This window comes from Paramisgurnus dabryanus, chromosome 16, assembly GCF_030506205.2.
Source record: "Paramisgurnus dabryanus chromosome 16, PD_genome_1.1, whole genome shotgun sequence".
Taxonomy (NCBI): Eukaryota; Metazoa; Chordata; class Actinopteri; order Cypriniformes; family Cobitidae; genus Paramisgurnus; species Paramisgurnus dabryanus.
The window spans coordinates 19,577,500-19,597,715 of NC_133352.1; the positions used below are offsets into that span (position 1 = coordinate 19,577,500).

Here is a 20,216-nt window from a genome sequence, read left to right on the forward strand (position 1 = left end):
CCTTCTTGTACTTTTAATTAATTTTTATAGTATGTGCCTTGCAGCAATCCTATCTCTGAGCTCTGCAGTCAGTTACTTTGACCACATGTTGGTTTTTGCTCTGATATACATTATCAGCTGTGAGGCCTTTTAGAGGGCAGTGTGCCTTTTCAAATCATGTCCGGTCAATTTAATTACAACAGGTGGAGTCAAGAAAAATGGGAGGCATCTGAGCTAAATTGTAAGTGTTGTTGTGAGGGGTCAGAATACTTATGTAAATTTCATAATTCATTACTGTATAATTATTTTTATATTTCTATAATTCTGTTTTCATTTTGTTGTAATGATGTACTCATTGATTGTAGATTAATGAAGGAATAAATAGTTTAAGCAATTGTAACATGAAGCTGCCACATAACAACATTGAGAAAACTTAATATTTACTGAATGCACTGTATGACTATACAATTAAATAAAATAATTTTTTCATATAATTTCATTACTTTTTCATGTAGTTTTATGACTGTAATATAATATAAAATCGAAATGTGCTAAAGAATATTCACAGTTTTTGTATTTATGTTAATTTATGTGTAACTATGTCAACAAGTTGAACTCACTTTTAACCTTTAGAGTTTCTCCAACATCACATACAAAGCCACCATAATGTAATTAAATTTGTTTGAAGAATGTTATCTAGAAAAGCTGCTTCTGATCTAAACACTTGAGAAAGAACATTGCCTGAACTGTTTGCGTAAGAACTAAAACAACATCCTGCTGGACACACAGCACACATAAACATATGTGATGCTGTTCATCTAATAAAAAAGGCAAAGCTTCTTTCTTAAATAAAAATATTAATATATTCCAAGAAATACAGCATATTTTTTATTACACTTTTATACTGTCACATCTGACCTACAGTATAGAGACCCTTAAAAACTTTATTTTTATTTAGCAATAGTCGTGTCTTTGAAGCAATATGTCATCACACCATTAACCTTTAACCATACCAGGTGTGTCGTCTTCCATTTCAATGAGTAATTTATAAATGTAAAAAAAATGCATTCACCTCAAACACAACTATTGTGTCTCTGGGTCTTTTTGATGTAAAAATAATAATGTTCACAGATTTATGTAATGGGAAGTTTGAATTAACTTCCCTAAGCTGATTTTAGTTTAAATCCGGATTGAAATGAAGGTGGATCCTTTATGAGTATTATTGCCTTCAACGTTTAATAAATAACTTTCAAACAGTAGAGAGGGCGTGGATTTTGTCTCATGTGAGAGGTGGTCCTGCACTAAATATATTAAGAGCAAGACATCGCCTGCTAGGCTATTCTAATTCAGTGTCAAATCTGGATTTAATTTGTCGTTTTGCAAGTTTAATATTTTAATTTGTTAACATGTAAGCATCTTTGAATTCTAGAGACATGCCATAAAACAGTAAGTAGACTAAGTAGTAATATATTTTACAATAAGAAAATAATTAGTCATTTAAATGTTTTTTTCTCATTCAGTTTAGTTTTCAAAATGTAATAACTTTTACTCTAAAATAAAAAAGAGAGAAATGTGATGACAACCCAACATTTAATGTTTTTATTTCTCTTTAATTCAAGACTTATCATGCATATAATTATAAAATACCTGCCTCTGATTCTTTACACGTGGATTTTTGTCTCTTCTTACATTCGTGCAGGTACTGTAATTTAAATTATCAACCATTTGCATTCATTGCATTTGCATTTGAGTCTGTACATTTCTGCACATCACAGATTCAAATATGAATCCACTGCCATATTCCATAAAGCTTGTAAAACAGATTTTGTATTCTAACTTTCAGATATACCAAATGCAAGCCTATGGGGAAAAAGGGTGAACTTTTGGAGTCGAACTTGTCTTTGGCAGCTGCGTAAACAGTGTATTATACCACCTCTTGAGGAACTGAGTGTATGTGTTGACCTTAGGCGACAGCTTAGTACTTCTGAATGGACTGCTTTTGTTTACAAAGGTCCCGGGCAACAAGATGTGGAACTTGGCTTGGCTGGGGTCGGGGGCAATTTAAAAGCCTCCCTTTTTGGAAAAGAATGGATTGTTGCACAAGACCTGCCTCTTTACATGTGGCACACGGTGTGTCTGACCTGGTCAAGCCACACCAGGCTTTTCGAGCTGATTGTAAATGGGACTAATCACACATTTAATTTAAATGAGACGTTTCCAAGGTTCCTTGAAACAAATGGAACCCTGACTTTAGGAGTGTCACATAGTTATGTCGGAGGTGTTATAGATTTCGAAACTGGGAAAAACTTCCTTGGGGACCTGTATCTGTTCCGAATGTGGGGCGAGCAGTTGAGTGCTCTGCAGTTGGATGCAAGAAAGTGTGTAGATGGGAATATTGTGAGTTGGAGAGAGAAAGACTGGCACTATCAGGAATGCCCACCGATTTCAGACCAAAGCTTAAAGTGTGGTGAGAGACATTCATCTCTTTAATACTCTCTATCTCTTTCTGTTTTTTACACAATATGTCAAGACTAAAGAATATTCACAGTAATAGAAATACAGAGCAAAAACATGTTACATTTGATGTTGTGATTGGACTCTAATGGGCTGTATATCTTACTTCTAATTTCAGAATGGTCAAAATATCAAATTAAAATGAACACGTCTATTAAACAGAAGACTAATGATGACTACACTGAGAATGAAATGAAGAAGATTGTTCTCACCTGGGTAAGATTATATTTTTGCAAACTTACATGTTAGCATTTGATCTACACATTCAAAGAAAAAAGGTGCAAAAGCTGTAATGGTCCCCTTTTAAAAGGCCCTAATATACCTGGCTCTGTGAGGCATACCATTATGTATGTGTGATGTAGTAATACGCACTTTTTTTAGGTACAAATGTGTCATTTTTGAAAGGGGACCACCGGTGACAGAATATAAATAATTTTGTGTTATTATCTGTATTTACAATATTTCAGCTTGGAAACATTTTTCCTAAAGACATATCAGTACATTCTGTGTTCCTATCAAAGTTAAGGTAAGGTTTATTATGTTTATAGTTTTTTATAGTTTTTTCAAAGAAAGGCTGGATGTCTGTGACCACTGTATAATGTGTTATATTTTAGGAATAATACATTTTTATTAAAAAAAGTTTTTTCAAGTGTAAAGTGGATTGGGCAGCTTAATAGCTTAATAGCATGCACACACATATTAGGTTCAGACAACTTGTACTGTTACCTTAACATTAATTTCTGGAAATGTATTTTAATCTCATATCTTATCTGTCTTCTAATTTAGCTCCCCAACAGGTGGTGATTTAGATCAATACAATGATATGCAAAAAAAGGTGCAGTATTACACAAAATCACACAACATTGTCTCTTAAAATTTGCTGTATTGCGCTGTGTAAAAGTAATATTATTTTTGTAGGTTGCAAGCACATTAAACAAGAAACAATGGTAAAATCCCAAATTTCACAACCCTCCAGTATACATATAATTTCTTTTTTTTCCCATAAAATATTTTGTGTATTTGTCATAACTCTGTTGTGGTCTAAGGTTTGACTGTCTGGTGTTTGTGAAAAAAACACCTGGTGCTGACGTGAGTGAAACAGAGGCTGAGATAGAGAAGCTCCTAAAACCCAGCTACAAATATGAAGACATCATCCTAAAAACCGATCCAACATCTATAAGTGTCCTCTCAGTAGGTATGTGTTTGTGGGGATTTTTCCAACAGTATTATGTATATCAAAACTAAGTCTGTTTTTGAAAATTGCAGCCCACTTTCCCAATGATGACCCTGATTTGACTACTGCTGTCACTACTAAGTATTCAAACATAGGAACTACAAACATTACAGCATCAGGTCTGTGTCAGAGCTTCATTTCTAACACAAAACCCAGCTAAAATAATCGTTTAAATGTTTGGGAAAGCTGTACACTTGTGTAAAAATACTTATTTTCTGACAAATCATCTATAGTAACTCCGACATCATTACAGACAAGGGAAATGGAAAGCACAAGGTCTTCAACTACAATTTCAAAGATAGATATAGGTGAGTTAAACAACAGCATGAAACATGCAATAAGCTTTCTATATTTTGGGTTATCTTATTTATCATATCTTTTTGCCCAATGAGACAATTAAGCAGATCTTGATTTAGCACATCAGATGGTTAGATTAAGTGAATCTTACCTTTTTCCTCTGTAATGTTGCACAGAAACACTAAAAAGACTTTAAGTCATATCGTGCTAAATGTATTGTTGATGTCATCAAATTAAAGGATTAGTCCATTTTCTTAAAAAAAAAAAAAACAGTTAATTTACTCACCACCATGTCATTCAAAATGTTGATGTCTTTCTTTGTTCAGTCGAGAAGAAATCATTTTTTTTTTAGGAAAACATTCCAGGATTTCTTATATTTTAATGGACTTTAATGGACCCCAACACGCAACAGTTTTAATGCAGTTTAAAATTGAAGTTTCAACGGAGTTTCAAAGGACTCTAAATGATCCCAAACAAGGCATAAGGGTCTTATCTAGCGAAATGATTGTCATTTTTGGCAAGAAAAATAAAAATATGCAATTTTAAACCACAACTTCTTGTCTATCTCCGGTCCTGTGACGCGCCAGCGTGACCTCACTTAATTGTGTAGTGATTTAAAAAAGGTCACGTTACATATGTGAAACGCGCATTTACGGACCATTTTAAACAATAAACTGACACAAAGACATTAATTAGTATAATTCGACATACAACAACTTCGGAACGGTCCTCTTTCTCCACACTTGTAAACACTGGGGCGTAGTTTCACATACATCATCTGTGACCTCTTGGCATGATGACATATTGCATGAGGTCGCGCTGCCGCATCACAGGACCGAAGATAGATGAGAAGTTGTGGTTTAAAAGTGCATATTTTTAAATTTCTTGTCAAAAATGACAATAGTTTCGACCCTTATGCCTCGTTTGGGATCATTTAGAGTCCTTTAAAACTCTGTTGAAAAAAACTGTTGAGTGTTGCGTTAAGTGTTAAGTGTTGGGGTCCATTAAAGTCCATTAAAATGAGAAAAATCCTGGAATGTTTTCCTCAAAAAAACAAATAAACAAAAAAAAAAATTCTCCACTGAACAAAAAAAAGATATCATCATTTTGGATGACATGGTAGTGAGTAAATTTCCTGAATTTTTTTAAAGAAAATTGACTAATCCTTTAAGTTTTTTATACAGACTTTAAACACTTGTCAGGCAAATGGATAAAAATCCCATTGCAGTGGTCATATGTATAATATTTTGAAGGTGGGCTATTTGGACCCCTGGCATCTAGGAACAAATCCAGTATTGAGTTTGCATAGGCAAGAACCTCAACCACATTTCCTTTAGAAATTTGAATCTAAGTTTTAATTCATTGACATTTCATCAGATTTTGGAGACACTTTTTATAGAGTTTATCTCAACCTAACAATGAGTGGCAGTATTACATCCCCAGAAAACACACTACAGCAATGGGTGAGTAAATACGAACAGTAAATATTTCTAAAACCACAGATCAGAGCCTTCATTTGTATTAAATGTGCTTCTTTTGTCTTCAGCTTCAGCAAACACTGGGAGATCATGCAATGGAACCACTAAATATTGTACTAACAGGATTTTCAAAGTAAATGTCCCAGTCAACAATGTATAGGCTACTTTGAGTTTTATTATAGAGTGGTCCAGACAAAACTAATTTGCTGTTGTATGTATCAAAATCAAAATTCAGGTACATCAGCAGCTTTCAGGTTAAAGCATCTGGAAAAGTGGATGTCATAGAGACAAAGAGGCTAATGGTGAATCTTTTAACACAAGGATACTCCAACATTTCCATTAATATCACTGTTCCAAATAATGAAGTCAACATCATCCATATAGGTATTGCTTTATTGAGTTTATGTCAAAACTCAACATGATGTTAAATTTTAGTACACAAGTAAAGAAATCTGTGTTAAGGTTCTCTATTTGTTATTTATTGATGCAGAACCAGGTCTTTGTCCTGAGGAAACTATGCACACAGTGTATGGGATTTACATATGGCCCGAAATGACGGCTCAAAACACATATTCAATGGGTTGTGAGAAAGGCGATGAAGATGCTTCAAGGTTTTGGTAAGTATGTTACACCAGCACTGTTTATTGTCCATTGTATGTTATTATGTATAGTATGTTGTTGTTGCAAAAGTTTTGCTTTTGTTCGTTTTAATGTCGAATTTATGTCGAACGAAACATGAAATAATCCATCTATCAATCTAGTTATATGGACATAATCTAGACTTGTAGCTGTTTTATGGAAGTTCTAATTTTTATTATCAGATTTTTATTACAGATACTTAAGTAAGCGGTTTTGCTTGTTTCTATAGGAACAGTTTAGTTGCCTTGAAAAAATTGATCTGATAATACTCAGTTCCCATCTGTCTTTTGTGCGTCATTTAGCACACAGTCTATATTCTGTACACAGTTCTGTGTCAGCTTTCATTATTACTAATATGTCTTATCTTACACTTCTGGAAAGCAATATCCATAATTGAATAATAAGCTTGACAGTATTGCTTGGACTACCACATTAATTCTCATTGACTTAGACAGCTAACATGGACAGCTTAGTCACTAACATGGCAAAACAAAAATGGCTTTTTATTAAAATTAGAATATCTTTATATTGAGGTGTTATGCTAAAACTGAGTATTTTTTATTGAATTGCTGTTATGTTATGTTATGTTATGTTATGTTATGTTATGTTATGTTATGTTATGTTATGTTATGTTATGTTATGTAATATATATGTTGTGATGTTATGTAAAAAAATATAGTTTCAGTATGGTCTAAAAATGGTACAAATGCTGTCACTGGGATGGTACCCTTTGAAAAAGTCCTATTATGTACCATTTAGGTACAGATATGTACACATTTGGTACCAAAACGTACACTGTGAAATTAAAAAGTTTGTTTTAAAAATTGCTTCAGTAGGTAAATTTCAACTTACATTTTTCACCTAAAGTGTTTTTCACTTAAACATATAAGTTAAAACAACTTATTTTTTTAGGTGTAACCAATTTAAGTATTTTTTAAAGTTAATCCAACTTACTTTTTTACAGTGTATCGTTGAGTTACTAATATGTTCTCTTTACACTGTAAAATGATTTCATATCAACATTTATTTTTGTTACTTTAACTTAACAAATTAAGTTAAACAATTTAAACTTGTTTTTCTAAGTTATTTCAACTTACTACAAGTCGAAACTTTAAAAGTAGGTTGAATTGACTTTCATAATTAAGTTGTTTCAACTTCATGCTGCATTTTTTTTACACTGTAGGTACAAAGGTGTACTTTATGAAACCGTACCGCCTCAGTGACACCTTTTGTACATTTTATTCTGAAAGTGTGGAATCAGAATCTGTTTCACATTTACCAAATTCCTTTCAGTAAATTAAACGGGGCAACTGATAGAGCAGTTTGGGATCCACCAGACATGAGCATGTGTATGACGACTGTATCAGGTTTTGATGATTTAGAGAATATTGAAGTTACAGTTAGTAAGTATAAATATTGACTTTTATTCATATAAATGCATATGGTAGCCTACATTTCACAGCCAAAAGCAAATATATTTATCTCTCTCGTCTCTGTTGATACCTCTCTCCCCAGACAATTCGGCAAATATTGTGAATCTGATTGCTGATCTGCTAAATAAACAGAACAGTCTGAGTGATAAGCAGCTGAACATTGTGCTTAATAAATTGTCTGCAGTTACTAAGGTTGCCACCTTGACCACAGAGCTGTCCAGCAGCATTGTTAATATACTTTCAGATATCTGCGAATACACAACTAACCTCGCCCAAGTCACCAATGAGTAAGTATACCTCAATACTGCACATTACAAACTAGATCCAATTATAAATATGGATTTGGTAGACATGCTGGATTATGTTTTTTATTTATTTATGTGGTCTTAGAGTTTTGTATTCCACTATATATCACTGATTTCAGTTGTGTCTTCACCACACTGCTTCCTATCTCTCTGTCCTGTCCATTGTGTTGGCAGAATTCTTTATATCACAGATCTTATGGGAGACAGAACGGAGTTTGACGGAGCTGATCATAACATAACAGCACCTTCGTTAGCTCTGCAGTTGATTAACCCAGACACCTCTCAGTTCTCCGGCCTCACATTTGGGGTGTCCTCCTTTCAGACTGGTTTCAACCCTGAGGTGAGAGACAAAGACAGAGTGTATACAGTATGTAAAATGGCATGAGACCACAATCATTTTGAATGGCTTAGATTTTTTTTTTAAATAGAGGTGTGCTATTAAAATGTCACAGTACCTATCCAAGTGTTTTTCCACACTATTATCACCACAAGGTTTCTGTGTCCTTGTGTGCGTTATTCAAGGGTTATTTTAGCACTTTTCGCATCTCAGGTGTGATACTCTTTCCAGACAACTATTTGAGATGTAAATGTATTTAGTCCTCTGCACTGTAAAAATTCCTTGTTGCACCTACATTTTAAGTTAACGTTCTTGACTATTGAGGGGTGCTATACAGTAAATGGACTGCATTCGGAGATACAGTAAGTTATACAAATTAAGTTGAAATAACTTAAGCTAATTAAATTACATTTTAATAATTTATAACAATGCCTTACAACTCAAAAAAGTTAAAATAAACAATAAAATCAAGTTTTTTACAGTGTTGTATGGCTATTAAACTTAATTTTTTTTATAAATGGTGAAGTCCCCAGGAAATAAAAATGAAAAGATTTGGCTTTAAGTGTGAATATTTTAGTCTAAAGGATATCCATAAACCAGTGTGCTTCAAACCTTCACAAATGTGTGCATTTAGAAAATAAAAGCATTTCAAGTATATGTAATGTAAATCAAAATAAACTGTCTCTCACTTCCACCAATAAGAATCAATGATTTTATGACATCATTCGCAGTTCTCATCAGGTTGGGAGGTAAACTAAACCCGACTGGCTATTTAAAGCAACACTAAAGAGTTATTGCTCTTTGCTCCCCCTACAAGTTAGACGCGTAATTGTTCATTGCCACTGTCGTAAATACTGCAGCATAGCTGGCTCTGATTGGATTGTAGGTCTGCCGTAAAGCAAGTTTTTGTAGTTTTCACTCGAACTACAGGACCACTACCCAACGGTTGGAAACTTCTTTAGTGCGGTTTTGGCCGATAGAGGGCTGCAAAGCGAATGTGAAAGTGCCATTCACCCTGTTTTGAGTGGATTAACCACTGAAACTTTTTTGGAAACGTTATTTTTAGGTAAAAAAACTCTTTGGTGTTGCTTTAACTTTCCAAAACTTCCCATAAATTTCAAGGCACTTTAGTGGGTCTTTAAAAAAACAATTCAACATAACTGTGCCTATAATCATAATTTGTCAGGTTTTCCCTTTTTTCTGTCGGCTGCAGTAACATTTTCTGCCAATTTTTTTGCAGATATTTTTTAACAAGGTGTTTTCAGAGGAACCAGACACAATACATGTGGCATCCATATCTTTACCTTCTACTGTTGAGAACTTTTTCCCAAACAATGAAGCCATACCTCGGGTCCAGTTTCATTTCTATGGCAAAGAAAATCTCTTTCAGGTAAATTAAATTTATATTAACCACAGTAAAACTTTAGCTTTTGCATGCATTTAATTGCTACTCTACACAATAAAAGTACAAAAGTTGTCGGTACCTTCTAAAAAGGTCCTAATATTTACCATTTAGGTACAGATATGTACCTTTGAGGTACCAGTATACACCTCTAAGGTAGGAGTTACCAATATTTAGCTTTTAGGTCCAAAAGTGTACATTTTGAAAAGGTACCACCCCAGCGACAACTTTTTTATCTTCATGTAAATTTTTTCTGAGAGTGTGTGGATTTAATAAGCACTTACCCCTGACTGAAAACATCTAGGACACTCAAAGCGGCGTGATCCTGAACTCTTACGTGGTGTCCGCAAGTATCACCAACGCCAAAGTGAGCGATCTTGAGATTCCAGTGGTGGTCACTTTCCAAAATCTTCAACAGAAAGAGGTCTGTGGAAACACGTGTCGTATACAGTATGCCAGCGTACCAAAGCAAATAAACTTTCACTACAGTTCTTGTGTAATGAGATGCTGTAAATGACAACCCCAAAAATTCTTCTTAAATTTAAGAGGATAGTTCACCCAAAATGTAAATGCTGTCATCATTTACTCTCCCTAAACCTGTAGACTACTTTCTTCTTTTTTTAATTAGTTTTTACGCTCTTCCAGCATCTATGGGTATATTCATTGCGAGAACCAGTAAATACATACACAAGTTGATCCACACAAGTTGATCCGTACACATGTTGGGGGGGTGCAATTTTGTATCTACAATACACCTAACTTGCATGTTTTTTTGGCCTGTGGGAGGAAACCGGAGTACCCGGATTAAACCCACGCTGACACAGGGAGAACATGCAAACTCCACACGTAAAGGCCCTAGCCGGGGCTCGAACCGGGGACCTTCTTGCTGATGCATGCTGGTTTAGAGCAACATGAGGGAGAGTAAATAATGACAGCATTTTCATTTTTGGGTGAACAAATTGTTTTAAGTACATAGCATTAAAATCTGCTTCAACACAAACACTACTCTTTTACTGCTACAGGATCAAAACATTGTCAAATGTGTCTTCTGGGATTTCAATAAGAACAGTGAGTAATACAAGCACATACAACATATTTTTATGTTCATATGTGCTGGGCAGTAAAAGTTTATGTGTCTGATAGGCGGCAGAGGCGGATGGAATGATACAGGATGTGAAGTGAAGACGTCAAACGCCACTCATACACTTTGTTACTGTGATCACCTCACACATTTTGGAGTTCTCCTGGTGAGTTCGCACTGTTTACCCAAGAAAAGATAGCCCAGATCTACTGGCATGAACATCAGCATCTCACATTCAGTGTTTAGTTGTATCAGTACAAGTCAATGATGGAAAACACACTATTTGAATATCATCTGTAAATTAACCCTTCATGTTTCCAGCATTGTACAATTTAAATAAGTACACTAAAAAATATTATTCATTCAATTGATTACATTTTTTAAGGTAAGTGGTTGCAATCAATTTAAGCTACATTTAAACAAACAAACAAACAAAAAATCAGAAAAATAAAATAAAATAAAAAACTTTTGTTTAATTGTAGCTTAAATAAATTGATTGCAACCACTTACCTTAAAAAATTGAGTAAATTGAATGAAATTTTTTTTCAGAGATATAATGCGTAATGCATGCCTATTGTTTCTTTTAATCTGCCTTCCCCTGCCTTTCAGGACATATCTAAAACTCCAATAAAACCAGAAGATGAAAAGATTTTAACAGTCATCTCATATCTGGGAAGTGGTGTATCCTGCATCTTTCTTGGAGTCACCCTGCTGACCTATGTGGCCTTTGAGTGAGTTCAAAGTACAGCTTTCTGCTGCAATAGGCCTACAACAATACAAAAATGTTAACTGCTAATGCTAACTACTAACTGATTAACTGTAAATGTTGTAAAAACAAAATTGGGATAACTCATAGTTGCTGAACTGAAGTAGTTTGCCTTTGATTCCTCATCCACTGTTGCTCTTTCCATATGTGATTTTCTAACATAGGAAACTGAGGCGGGACAATCCTTCAAAGATCCTCATCAACCTCTCCGTGGCCTTGCTGGGATTAAACATGTTATTCCTGGTGAACTCCTGGTTTGCCTCTTTTAACAACGATGGGCTCTGTATTGCTGTAGCTGCCGTTTTACATTACTTTTTCCTGGCTGCCTTTACCTGGATGGGTCTCGAGGCCATCAACATGTATCTGGCCTTGGTCAAGGTCTTTAATTCATATGTGCCATCATACATCCTTAAATTCTGTGCTCTTGGATGGGGTGAGACATCTCAGCAGATTCTTTTAATTTAGTGACACCTATATTTGTATGATATTAAATAACAATTAAGACTAGTATGTAAAAATGTTGCTCCTGGTTAATTTCTGACTTGGTTGCAGGTTTACCTCTGGTGGTTGTGAGTTTAGTACTTGCTATTGATGCAGATTCATATGGCAACAGTTTCTCCAAAATATCTCTTGAGACATCCACTCCATTGTAGGTCCCATAGGAACACACGCTATTACAGGCCACCAGTGTTGGGGGTAACGCATTACAAGTAACGGGCATTACGTAATAATATTACTAATTGCTAATGCATTACGTAATAATATTACTAATTACTAATGCATTACTTTTTAAATGTACACATTAATATTTGAGTACCTTTTTAAAAAAATTGATGCAAGTTACTTTTTTGTGTAATTAATTCTATTTAAAATAAATTATGTACTGAATTAAACTAAACATAATCACATTATGCACTCTATGCGTACATGCCTGTTTGGGAAAAGTTTGAGTCAGAAACTGAGATGGCAGGTCAGAGCTCGACATTTTTGTGATAAAATATGCTATTTCTGAATGCAGAACTTTTCAGCTATGAAAACACCTGCAAGTCCTGAAAGAGATCAAGCCTCAGCCAATAAAAAGTGACGCAAAAGTAACTAAAAAGTAACGTAAGCATTACTTTCCATGAAAAGTAACTAAGTAACGCAATAAGTTACTTTTTTTTGGGAGTAACTTAATATTGTAATGCATTACTTTTAAAAGTAACTTTCCCCAACACTGCAGGCCACCATATACAGTACAATTGATCTTGAATGTTAACTGTTGCATGTAACTTTTTCATCCTCTCCCAGTTGCTGGGTAAACAAGGACATAACTTTTTACGTGACGGTGATTTCGTTCGTGATACTGATTCTGGTCTGCAATATTGCTGTGTTCATCGTGGTGCTTGTCCAGATCAAGAGAATGCGGGTTAATAAGCCCTTAAGCAGCAGAAAAGGACTGCTGCATGACCTGCGGGTGGTGGCAAGCCTCACGTTCCTGCTGGGACTAACTTGGTTACCAGCTTTCTTAGCCTGGGGTCCAGCCAAAACACCTCTTCTTTACCTGTTCTCCATCCTGAACAGTCTTCAAGGTAACAGTGAGTGATGAGAGAAGGTTTTCTAATGCTGTATGTTTAAAAGACATAACTGTACTCCTGATAGCATTAGTTTGAGCTGATAAGCATGTGAACATGTATTTTTTTCAAAGATAATATGAAAAGCTCAAATGCAAAAGCTGCTAAATGCCACCTTCGTCAAAAATGAGATAATGATATTGACCGAATCCTCTCAGCATGTATAATACGTTCATCAAATACAGTACTTTCACTTCAAATCTGCTTAATATTCAGAAATACCAATTTGTTGGCAGAATCCATTAAACGTCACATCGATTTTAACAAAGTCCTCTATAACTGCACAAAGACGCAAGAGTTTTTACCCAGTTAAAGGAGGTTTACTGAATATTTTTACCTTTCTTCAGAAAGGACATGAAAAGTGACTGGAGACATATTTTACAAGTGTAGTTTTTTTAATGCACTTAGAGATAACTTTTTTTGTGGGTTTTGCATTTGAGATGTTCATATTGCTTTTCGATTGCAATCATTATTATATACTGTATACATGACCTCTAGACAAATGCTTAGTACTTATTTAATGTGTTTCAGGATTCTTTATCTTCCTGTTTTATTGTTTGATGAAAGACAATGTAAGGAAACAGTGGAGGATACACCTCTGTTGTGGAAGTTTCAGACTCACTGAATACTCAGGTTTGTCTCAAGTCTGTTCTAGTTTCAAATGTTTTTTAAAGTAAACTGCATATAAACTGTGTACCAACTCCAACATAGTTGAAAACAGTGAAAAAAACACAACTTTACTTTTTTACTAGATTGGAGCCGCTCTGTGACAGTGGGGGCCAAAGTTAAAGGAGGTCTACAAGTCTCAACATCTACAAAGTCAGAGACATCCAGTGACAGGAAGATCTCGGACTCCTCCCACTCAGGGTCCAACCATGATCACGTTTGCCTGACGCAGGACAGAAACTAAACAGGAATCCAGATTATTTTTCTTTGATCTTTCAAGATGTTTACGGTAATTTACTGTACAGCAGATACTCACAATAAATAAAAGAATTTTAAATCTATACTTTTATAAATTGTGCACATGTGTGAATTTTGGGTCATTTGGCAAAAAAACTTATTTGATAGAATACAAAAAATAGGTATATAAATGAAATATTTGTTTGCTGTAGAGATCAGAAGGAAGATAATGATGTGTTTACACTATTATAACTGTGTTTTTTTCAGCTCTAATAATAGCACTGTTGTTTTTTTTTTTGAAATTTTAGAAACTTGCCAGTTCTATACCAGAAAATCATTTTATTTCATGATAGTATAATAATAAACTGCAAATTGGTTTTGATCAAATTTTTATATGCTTGCGTTATTGTAGGTTATACATTTTAAATGTAATATTAATTTTCTGATATTAATAATTAAAATTGTGACCATTACATTAGATCGATAAGATTGATAAATCATCTGACCATAAATCTCTACAAAAATGAATTTAACAACATATGCCCTGAAGAAACATTAGTTCTGTGTGGTTTATCCAGACAAAGAGTTGACAGTTGAATGGTCTGACTTGTTTAGGCACATTCTACTCATACTGGTTAAAGTGCAGAGATTACGCCCCAACATATAAGAGCAAACTAGTTTCTTTTAGTCAAACTTCTTTTCAAAGAGAAACCTCAGAAAAAGATAGCGTTGTAGTGTGTTATCTCCTATGGAATCCTATTGCTATTGCCTTTACCTTATCAATTGATTGTACTGTGGATTTATCAACTTTTCGCACTGTGAGTAAAAATCTGTTTATGGTCATTACTGCAGTAATTTTAAAACCAACTGGAGTCTATCAAGGGCCTGTATAATTATCAGGAAGTCTGTGTGCAGCTTAATGTATAATAAATGAATTAATTTGCTGTCACTATAAGACGTTTTGTACTTCAAGCTTTTTATATTTACATTTTTATTTGATGCAAGCTATTTTCTATTTAATTATTTTGTACTTGTGTATATTATATTGCTGAAGTAGTTAAATGTTTAGCTAAGGCTGCAGGTGCATATAATGTCTATTCTATGTCTATTCTAAATCAGAATGCTATTTTTGGATTAAAACTTAGACACTTTTGCCCAGCGACAGTATTATTAGAAAGAAAATGTGCAGCTTTGGGTGAGTGTATAACCTGTACTGTAAACAAATAATCACTGCGTCACAGTTCTCTCTCTCTCTCTCTCTCTCTCTCTCTCTCTCTCTCTCTCTCTCTCTCTCTCTCTCTCTGTGTGTGTGTGTCTCGCACTCTTATTCACTAGATGTCAATAATGCAGATCTATACACACTGTAAAGTGTTTAAATGAAGTCATTGCTTTACTTAAGATCTCTTTCTAATCGGAAGCATTTGCTTTTGTTAGTGTAAATTAATGCAGATAAAATAATACTGTATACTGTTTAATACTGTTTATTAAATAAAATAAATAATACTGTATTTCTGCCTTAAAAGAAGCCCCACGGAAAGAGAATTTGTAGCGTGTTATCTCCAAATGCTGCCTTTGCCTTATCAACACAGCAATTTAACCTACTTTTTGACTTGTGACAAGTTGCCATAAAGTATAAAAACAAGTTGAAATTGTTTAACTTAATTTGTCAAGTAACATAAAATTATATGTTGATTTGAAAAAAAAATGCTGCAAATGTTTTAAAGTGTGTTAATGATTTTCCAGTGTGGCTTCTATAACTTATAAAAACAAGCTGAAATTGTTTAACTTAAATTGATATGTTAAATTAAAGGGATAGTTCAACCAAAAATGAAAATTCTGTCATCATTTACTCACTCTCATGTTGTTACAAACTCACATAAATTTCTTTGTTTTGATAAACACGAAGGAAGATATTTTGAGGAATGTCTCAAACGGTTTGTGGACCCCATTCACTTCCATGGTAGAAAAAAATAAATACTATGGAAGTAAAAGGGGTCCACAAATGGTTTGATTACAAACATTTCTCAAAATATCTTCCTTCATGTTCATCAAAACAACAAAATTTATACGGGTTTGTAACAACATGAGAGTGAGTAAAAGAGGATTGAATTTTCATTTTTGGGTGAACTATCCCTTTAACATACAAACCTATGTTCGTGGCTACTGCTCACATACTTTTGTATAGGGGACTGTATTAGTTTGCCTGACAAAACATTTGTTATTTGATATTTTCTATTTAATAAAACATCAATTTGATAGAACTGATGAAATTTAATTATGGGCACAATAAAAAAATGCTAGGTTATTTTCAACCTTGCGTTGAGTCAAAAAGGACGAACCCATCCTGATGTGTTGTAATTTAGCTGGGTTGTTTCAACCCAAAATGCTGGGCTGTTTTAACCCAACACTTGCTTGAAAATAACCCAGCAAGTGTACCCAGTATTTTTTAAAGTTTATTAATAGTCTGTAACTTTTTGTCTATTTGTATACTCAACACTTTCCAATTACATTATCTTTAATTCATTATAATATTTAACTATTTTATAGCTGTTTTTTAATTAATAAATAATGGATTAATTCAGTATAAGTGATCCAGTTTGCACATGTAGATCTGCATTCCCCACTACCAAAGCCATTCACTATCAAATGGCTATAATATCACTGTAAAAATGAAGTCATATGTTTTTAGGTTACTTTAACTTATCAAATTATTTTACATTTATTTTAATTAATACATTTGGCAGATTCTTTTTTTGAGCCAACCATGTGTGTTCCCTCTGTATCGAACATGTGACTTTTCTGCTGCTGACACAATGATCTGCCAACTGAGAAACCCTTATTAAGTTTATAGTAATAAGGTTTTATAATAAGTCAAACAATTTTAACTTGCTTTTATAAATAATTGCAATTACCCCACAAGCTAATAAGTTAAATTAACTTGTACATGCAATTTTTAAAGTGTGGTTTACTTATCAGTAATATACAAAGATAAGAAAAGGTTATAAAGTGATGGCATAGTATTGCTTGTTCACATTATAATAAAGATTTTACACAAAGCTATATACTCACTAATCCGTAAAAGCTGTAAGATGGATGAAATGATAAATGCTAGCTAAAATAAAACATGCCACATTATTACCTCAGTACCTACATCAGTGATGGCAGAGGATCTTGGGAGCCATGTGGCCAAGAAGACTGAAGAGCAGTCGGGTAGCCTCCTTCTCACATACTTCCAAGGAGACATTAGCAGCATGGTGGATGAACATTTTACCCGTGCACTGAGCAAAGCAACAAAACCAAAGGAAGAACGCTCCAAAAACAAACGAAACCAAAAATCTGCTCCAACAAGTAACTCCTTTTACCCATAATCTTTTACTTGTTGATAAACAACAATACAGTCACTCACTCAGTCAAACTGATCAATTTTTGCTTTTTTAGATGACTCAGGCCAATGGGGAGCACAGTCACAAACAGGATTCCAGTCCATGCTTTTTTCAGAACGACTTCATCCTGGAACAAGCAGCAATCCTCAATCAAACCCTCACATGTCATTGAATCGCCCTCCAAACAGCGCTCTCCTATGGTCAGGAGGTTCTAGACAGGACATGAGTCTGGCTCTGCCGCCCATGGTTTACCCCTCAGCTGTATCCACCAATGGTTTAATGATGTCAGAACACCAGTATACTAATTCTCTATTAAACTTGGTTCACAATGATCGACCTGAACTTGGCTCAGTAGTGGTGGGCTCCTCCAAACAAGACTTGATTTCTGGATGGACTAAATATCCTGGATTTGCTAACCAGATGAGTTCTGACGTCAGCCTTGATTCTGGTACATGCTCTGTATATATTTAACTTCTTTTTGAAGATTTTTATGTACATTTGTTCCATAATTGTTGCTATAATTATGTCATTCCCTTTTAGGTGTACAGGTGATAGAAAAGAAGAATTTTTATTGGTATTGATCGAATGTTGAAGATTGTATACCAAGAACGAGGAAGTGTGTAGCTCTCTTTCGTTTAACTGAACGAAAGTGACTGAAAGACCATGCAATGCTTAACCTGGAGGCGTCCGTGGACAACCTGTTCAAAAACAAGCTCTGCATGTATCACAGAAACAGGAGATTGTACAAGAGATTTGCCTTAGGCTCTTTGGTTAAAGAAGTTTCACACGCACACAAGAACATGCATGCAAACATATTTCCTGCATGGGATGAAAATGAAATTTAAACATTTTAAGGCAGAATTTATCTGGTACAACTGGATGCATTTCTTGTTCTTTGAAGTTTTTATGACAGATATCTCACAGGCACATGATTTAACCTGTCAGACAACCTGGTTGGAACATTAAGTAACTTGCAATATATGTTGACTGTATTCATGATTATATTTTATTTTTGTTTAATTTTAACCCAGTGGCTGTGTTTGTCCATTTGGCCATGGGGTGAAACAATCCAGCATGGTGGAGAGTGTAGATCCACTTGGACTGAAATGAGCAGCATTAAAATCTATAAAGTGGAGCCAAAGATGACTGCAAGCTTTGAAAACAGTACATACCAATAAAATGCTATATTATAATAGATCCAATGTACTATCATATATTCACTGCTATTAAACAAATTTTAAAACTGAATTTTAACAGCACTGGTGATGGTTTAATATACAGTATATGCTTATTTTGTATAGCAGTCATTGAAAATGTAAACACTGCGCCCTAGTGGCTAACATGTACATTGCACTGCATATCATCAGCCTATATAAAATTAAATTAAGATCACAAGCAAGTCTGTATCTTGGAGGAAGTGTTCATCTCACATTATGATTTAGCTACCAAACTCTATTCCCCACCATGAATTCAATTTATAAACACAGATGGACGAACAGCCATTTCCACACCCCTGCATGTGAATTATTGATGCCCTTGCAGTACATTTAGCAATTACCCATCTGGTGCCACACACGGCCATTTCCAAATTAAAATGACCAAAGCCAAAGGTAATCCCAAATACAGACTCGCCTCTGGTGAGCAGCATTCAAGTAGTCAATACCTTCATGATTCAATGGAAATAATGAGTCATGAATGAGATGAAAACAACATTTGGGTTTTGTTACGCCTAAAATGCTTAATAATAGGAATAATGCTAAATTATAATTTAAAATAAATCCGTTTGCAACCTACATAAATTGATATGGCTGATCTTTTTTTTTTAATTACCATATTTCAACTCTTCTTATGCCATTTGTTGAAAGAAATGTGTGTCTCATATTGTATCATGTGTCTCTGTTTGACTCTAGATCACAGAAGTCATGCATACCATACCTGTACTACATTTAATTTAGCACACTATCAAAAGACGAGCGCTGTTAATGTGCACAACAGAGAGATTTTATCAATCCTCTGGCATTTCAGTTTGCCTTTTGTGTCAGAGCTAATTTTAGTGAAACCTTCCCTCTCCTCTTTCCACATTATATGTACTTCTCATAGTCTGCAGTGACACCTCAGAGAATGCACAGAGCACAACTCAATTAGTGGGATGACCTACGAATGAGTCATATTTAATTGGACATATTTCATTTTTGACATTATGCATCATTATCTCACCTCTGTGTTGCCATTTCTCAGGATAATGTGTAATTTCTAAAACAATACAGTCTGACAGCAGACTTTACACTTTTTAGTAACAACTGTGAGCTATAACTGATAACACTGACCAGCTTCTGTATTAATGAAGACTTGTATGGATTATTACTGTCCATGTATCTATTTCTACATAAAAAATAAACTGTTACTAAAGTGCATGAGTTATGTATTTGTTTTGCCCATGGACTTGTGCTGTATTAATAAGTATACACAGTATATATTATAAACATTACAAAAGTGAGAGGAAACCTTTATGACTCAAATGCTTTAATTCCCATATAATTTCCTGATGGAAAAACAAAAGAAACCATCACAGATATTCTAATGCATTTTTTTTATAGATTTGAATGGAAACCAATATGATAATGTATTGGGTTCTGCCGGAAGGGAGCCAATGAACACCATAAAATATGGTGGAATACTACTGTCTATGAATACTAATAAAAAAACACTACATAAAGGATTTTTGTAACGGTTGTAAATGGTGAACAGCTGATATTTCATACTCTAAAATGCAAGGCTGTTTTAATGGTTGGGTCAACTTTGGTCACTTTCTAGTTTAACTTAAACCAAACTTTTGTCCATATTTTACTCAA

The 20,216-nt window shown here is 34.3% G+C and overlaps 2 protein-coding genes across 3 annotated transcripts; both read left to right on the forward strand.

Annotated features, from left to right (window-relative positions):
- The first annotated feature begins 1,311 nt into the window (after positions 1 to 1,311).
- Positions 1,312 to 13,988, forward strand: adgrg4a (adhesion G protein-coupled receptor G4a). Its single transcript, XM_065271866.2, has 27 exons — positions 1,312 to 1,425; positions 1,599 to 1,678; positions 1,823 to 2,446; positions 2,612 to 2,709; positions 2,961 to 3,019; positions 3,280 to 3,328; positions 3,412 to 3,440; positions 3,540 to 3,688; positions 3,760 to 3,846; positions 3,961 to 4,035; positions 5,402 to 5,487; positions 5,571 to 5,635; positions 5,738 to 5,886; positions 5,993 to 6,119; positions 7,435 to 7,544; positions 7,657 to 7,861; positions 8,054 to 8,219; positions 9,457 to 9,606; positions 9,923 to 10,042; positions 10,641 to 10,686; positions 10,762 to 10,865; positions 11,309 to 11,430; positions 11,630 to 11,898; positions 12,018 to 12,114; positions 12,756 to 13,036; positions 13,610 to 13,711; positions 13,831 to 13,988. The coding sequence occupies exons 2-27, from the start codon at positions 1,606 to 1,608 to the stop codon at positions 13,986 to 13,988; spliced, it is 3,600 nt and encodes a 1,199-aa protein (XP_065127938.2). The 5' UTR covers positions 1,312 to 1,425; positions 1,599 to 1,605.
- Positions 12,544 to 19,776, forward strand: LOC135756109 (uncharacterized). 2 transcript variants are annotated; one of them, XM_073812198.1, is made up of 6 exons: positions 12,544 to 13,036; positions 13,610 to 13,711; positions 13,831 to 14,799; positions 17,126 to 17,329; positions 17,420 to 17,812; positions 17,905 to 19,776. In XM_073812198.1, the coding sequence occupies exons 4-6, from the start codon at positions 17,140 to 17,142 to the stop codon at positions 17,943 to 17,945; spliced, it is 624 nt and encodes a 207-aa protein (XP_073668299.1). In that variant the 5' UTR covers positions 12,544 to 13,036; positions 13,610 to 13,711; positions 13,831 to 14,799; positions 17,126 to 17,139; the 3' UTR covers positions 17,946 to 19,776. The 2 variants fall into 2 exon arrangements, with proteins under 2 accessions (XP_073668299.1, XP_073668300.1); XM_073812199.1 differs by lacking the exons at positions 12,544 to 13,036; positions 13,610 to 13,711; positions 13,831 to 14,799 and adding an exon at positions 14,811 to 15,410.
- The last annotated feature ends 440 nt before the right edge of the window (positions 19,777 to 20,216 follow it).

Coding starts and splice junctions, on each gene's coding strand:
- adgrg4a (XM_065271866.2), top strand. CDS start 1,606: ATGCATATAATTATAAAATACCTGCCTCTGATTCTTTACACGTGGATT. Junction 3,689..3,759: donor TATAAGTGTCCTCTCAGTAG/GTATGTGTTTGT, acceptor TGAAAATTGCAG/CCCACTTTCCCAATGATGAC. Junction 7,862..8,053: donor CTCGCCCAAGTCACCAATGA/GTAAGTATACCT, acceptor TTGTGTTGGCAG/AATTCTTTATATCACAGATC.
- LOC135756109 (XM_073812198.1), top strand. CDS start 17,140: ATGGCAGAGGATCTTGGGAGCCATGTGGCCAAGAAGACTGAAGAGCAG. Junction 17,330..17,419: donor CCAAAAATCTGCTCCAACAA/GTAACTCCTTTT, acceptor TTGCTTTTTTAG/ATGACTCAGGCCAATGGGGA. Junction 17,813..17,904: donor TGACGTCAGCCTTGATTCTG/GTACATGCTCTG, acceptor ATTCCCTTTTAG/GTGTACAGGTGATAGAAAAG.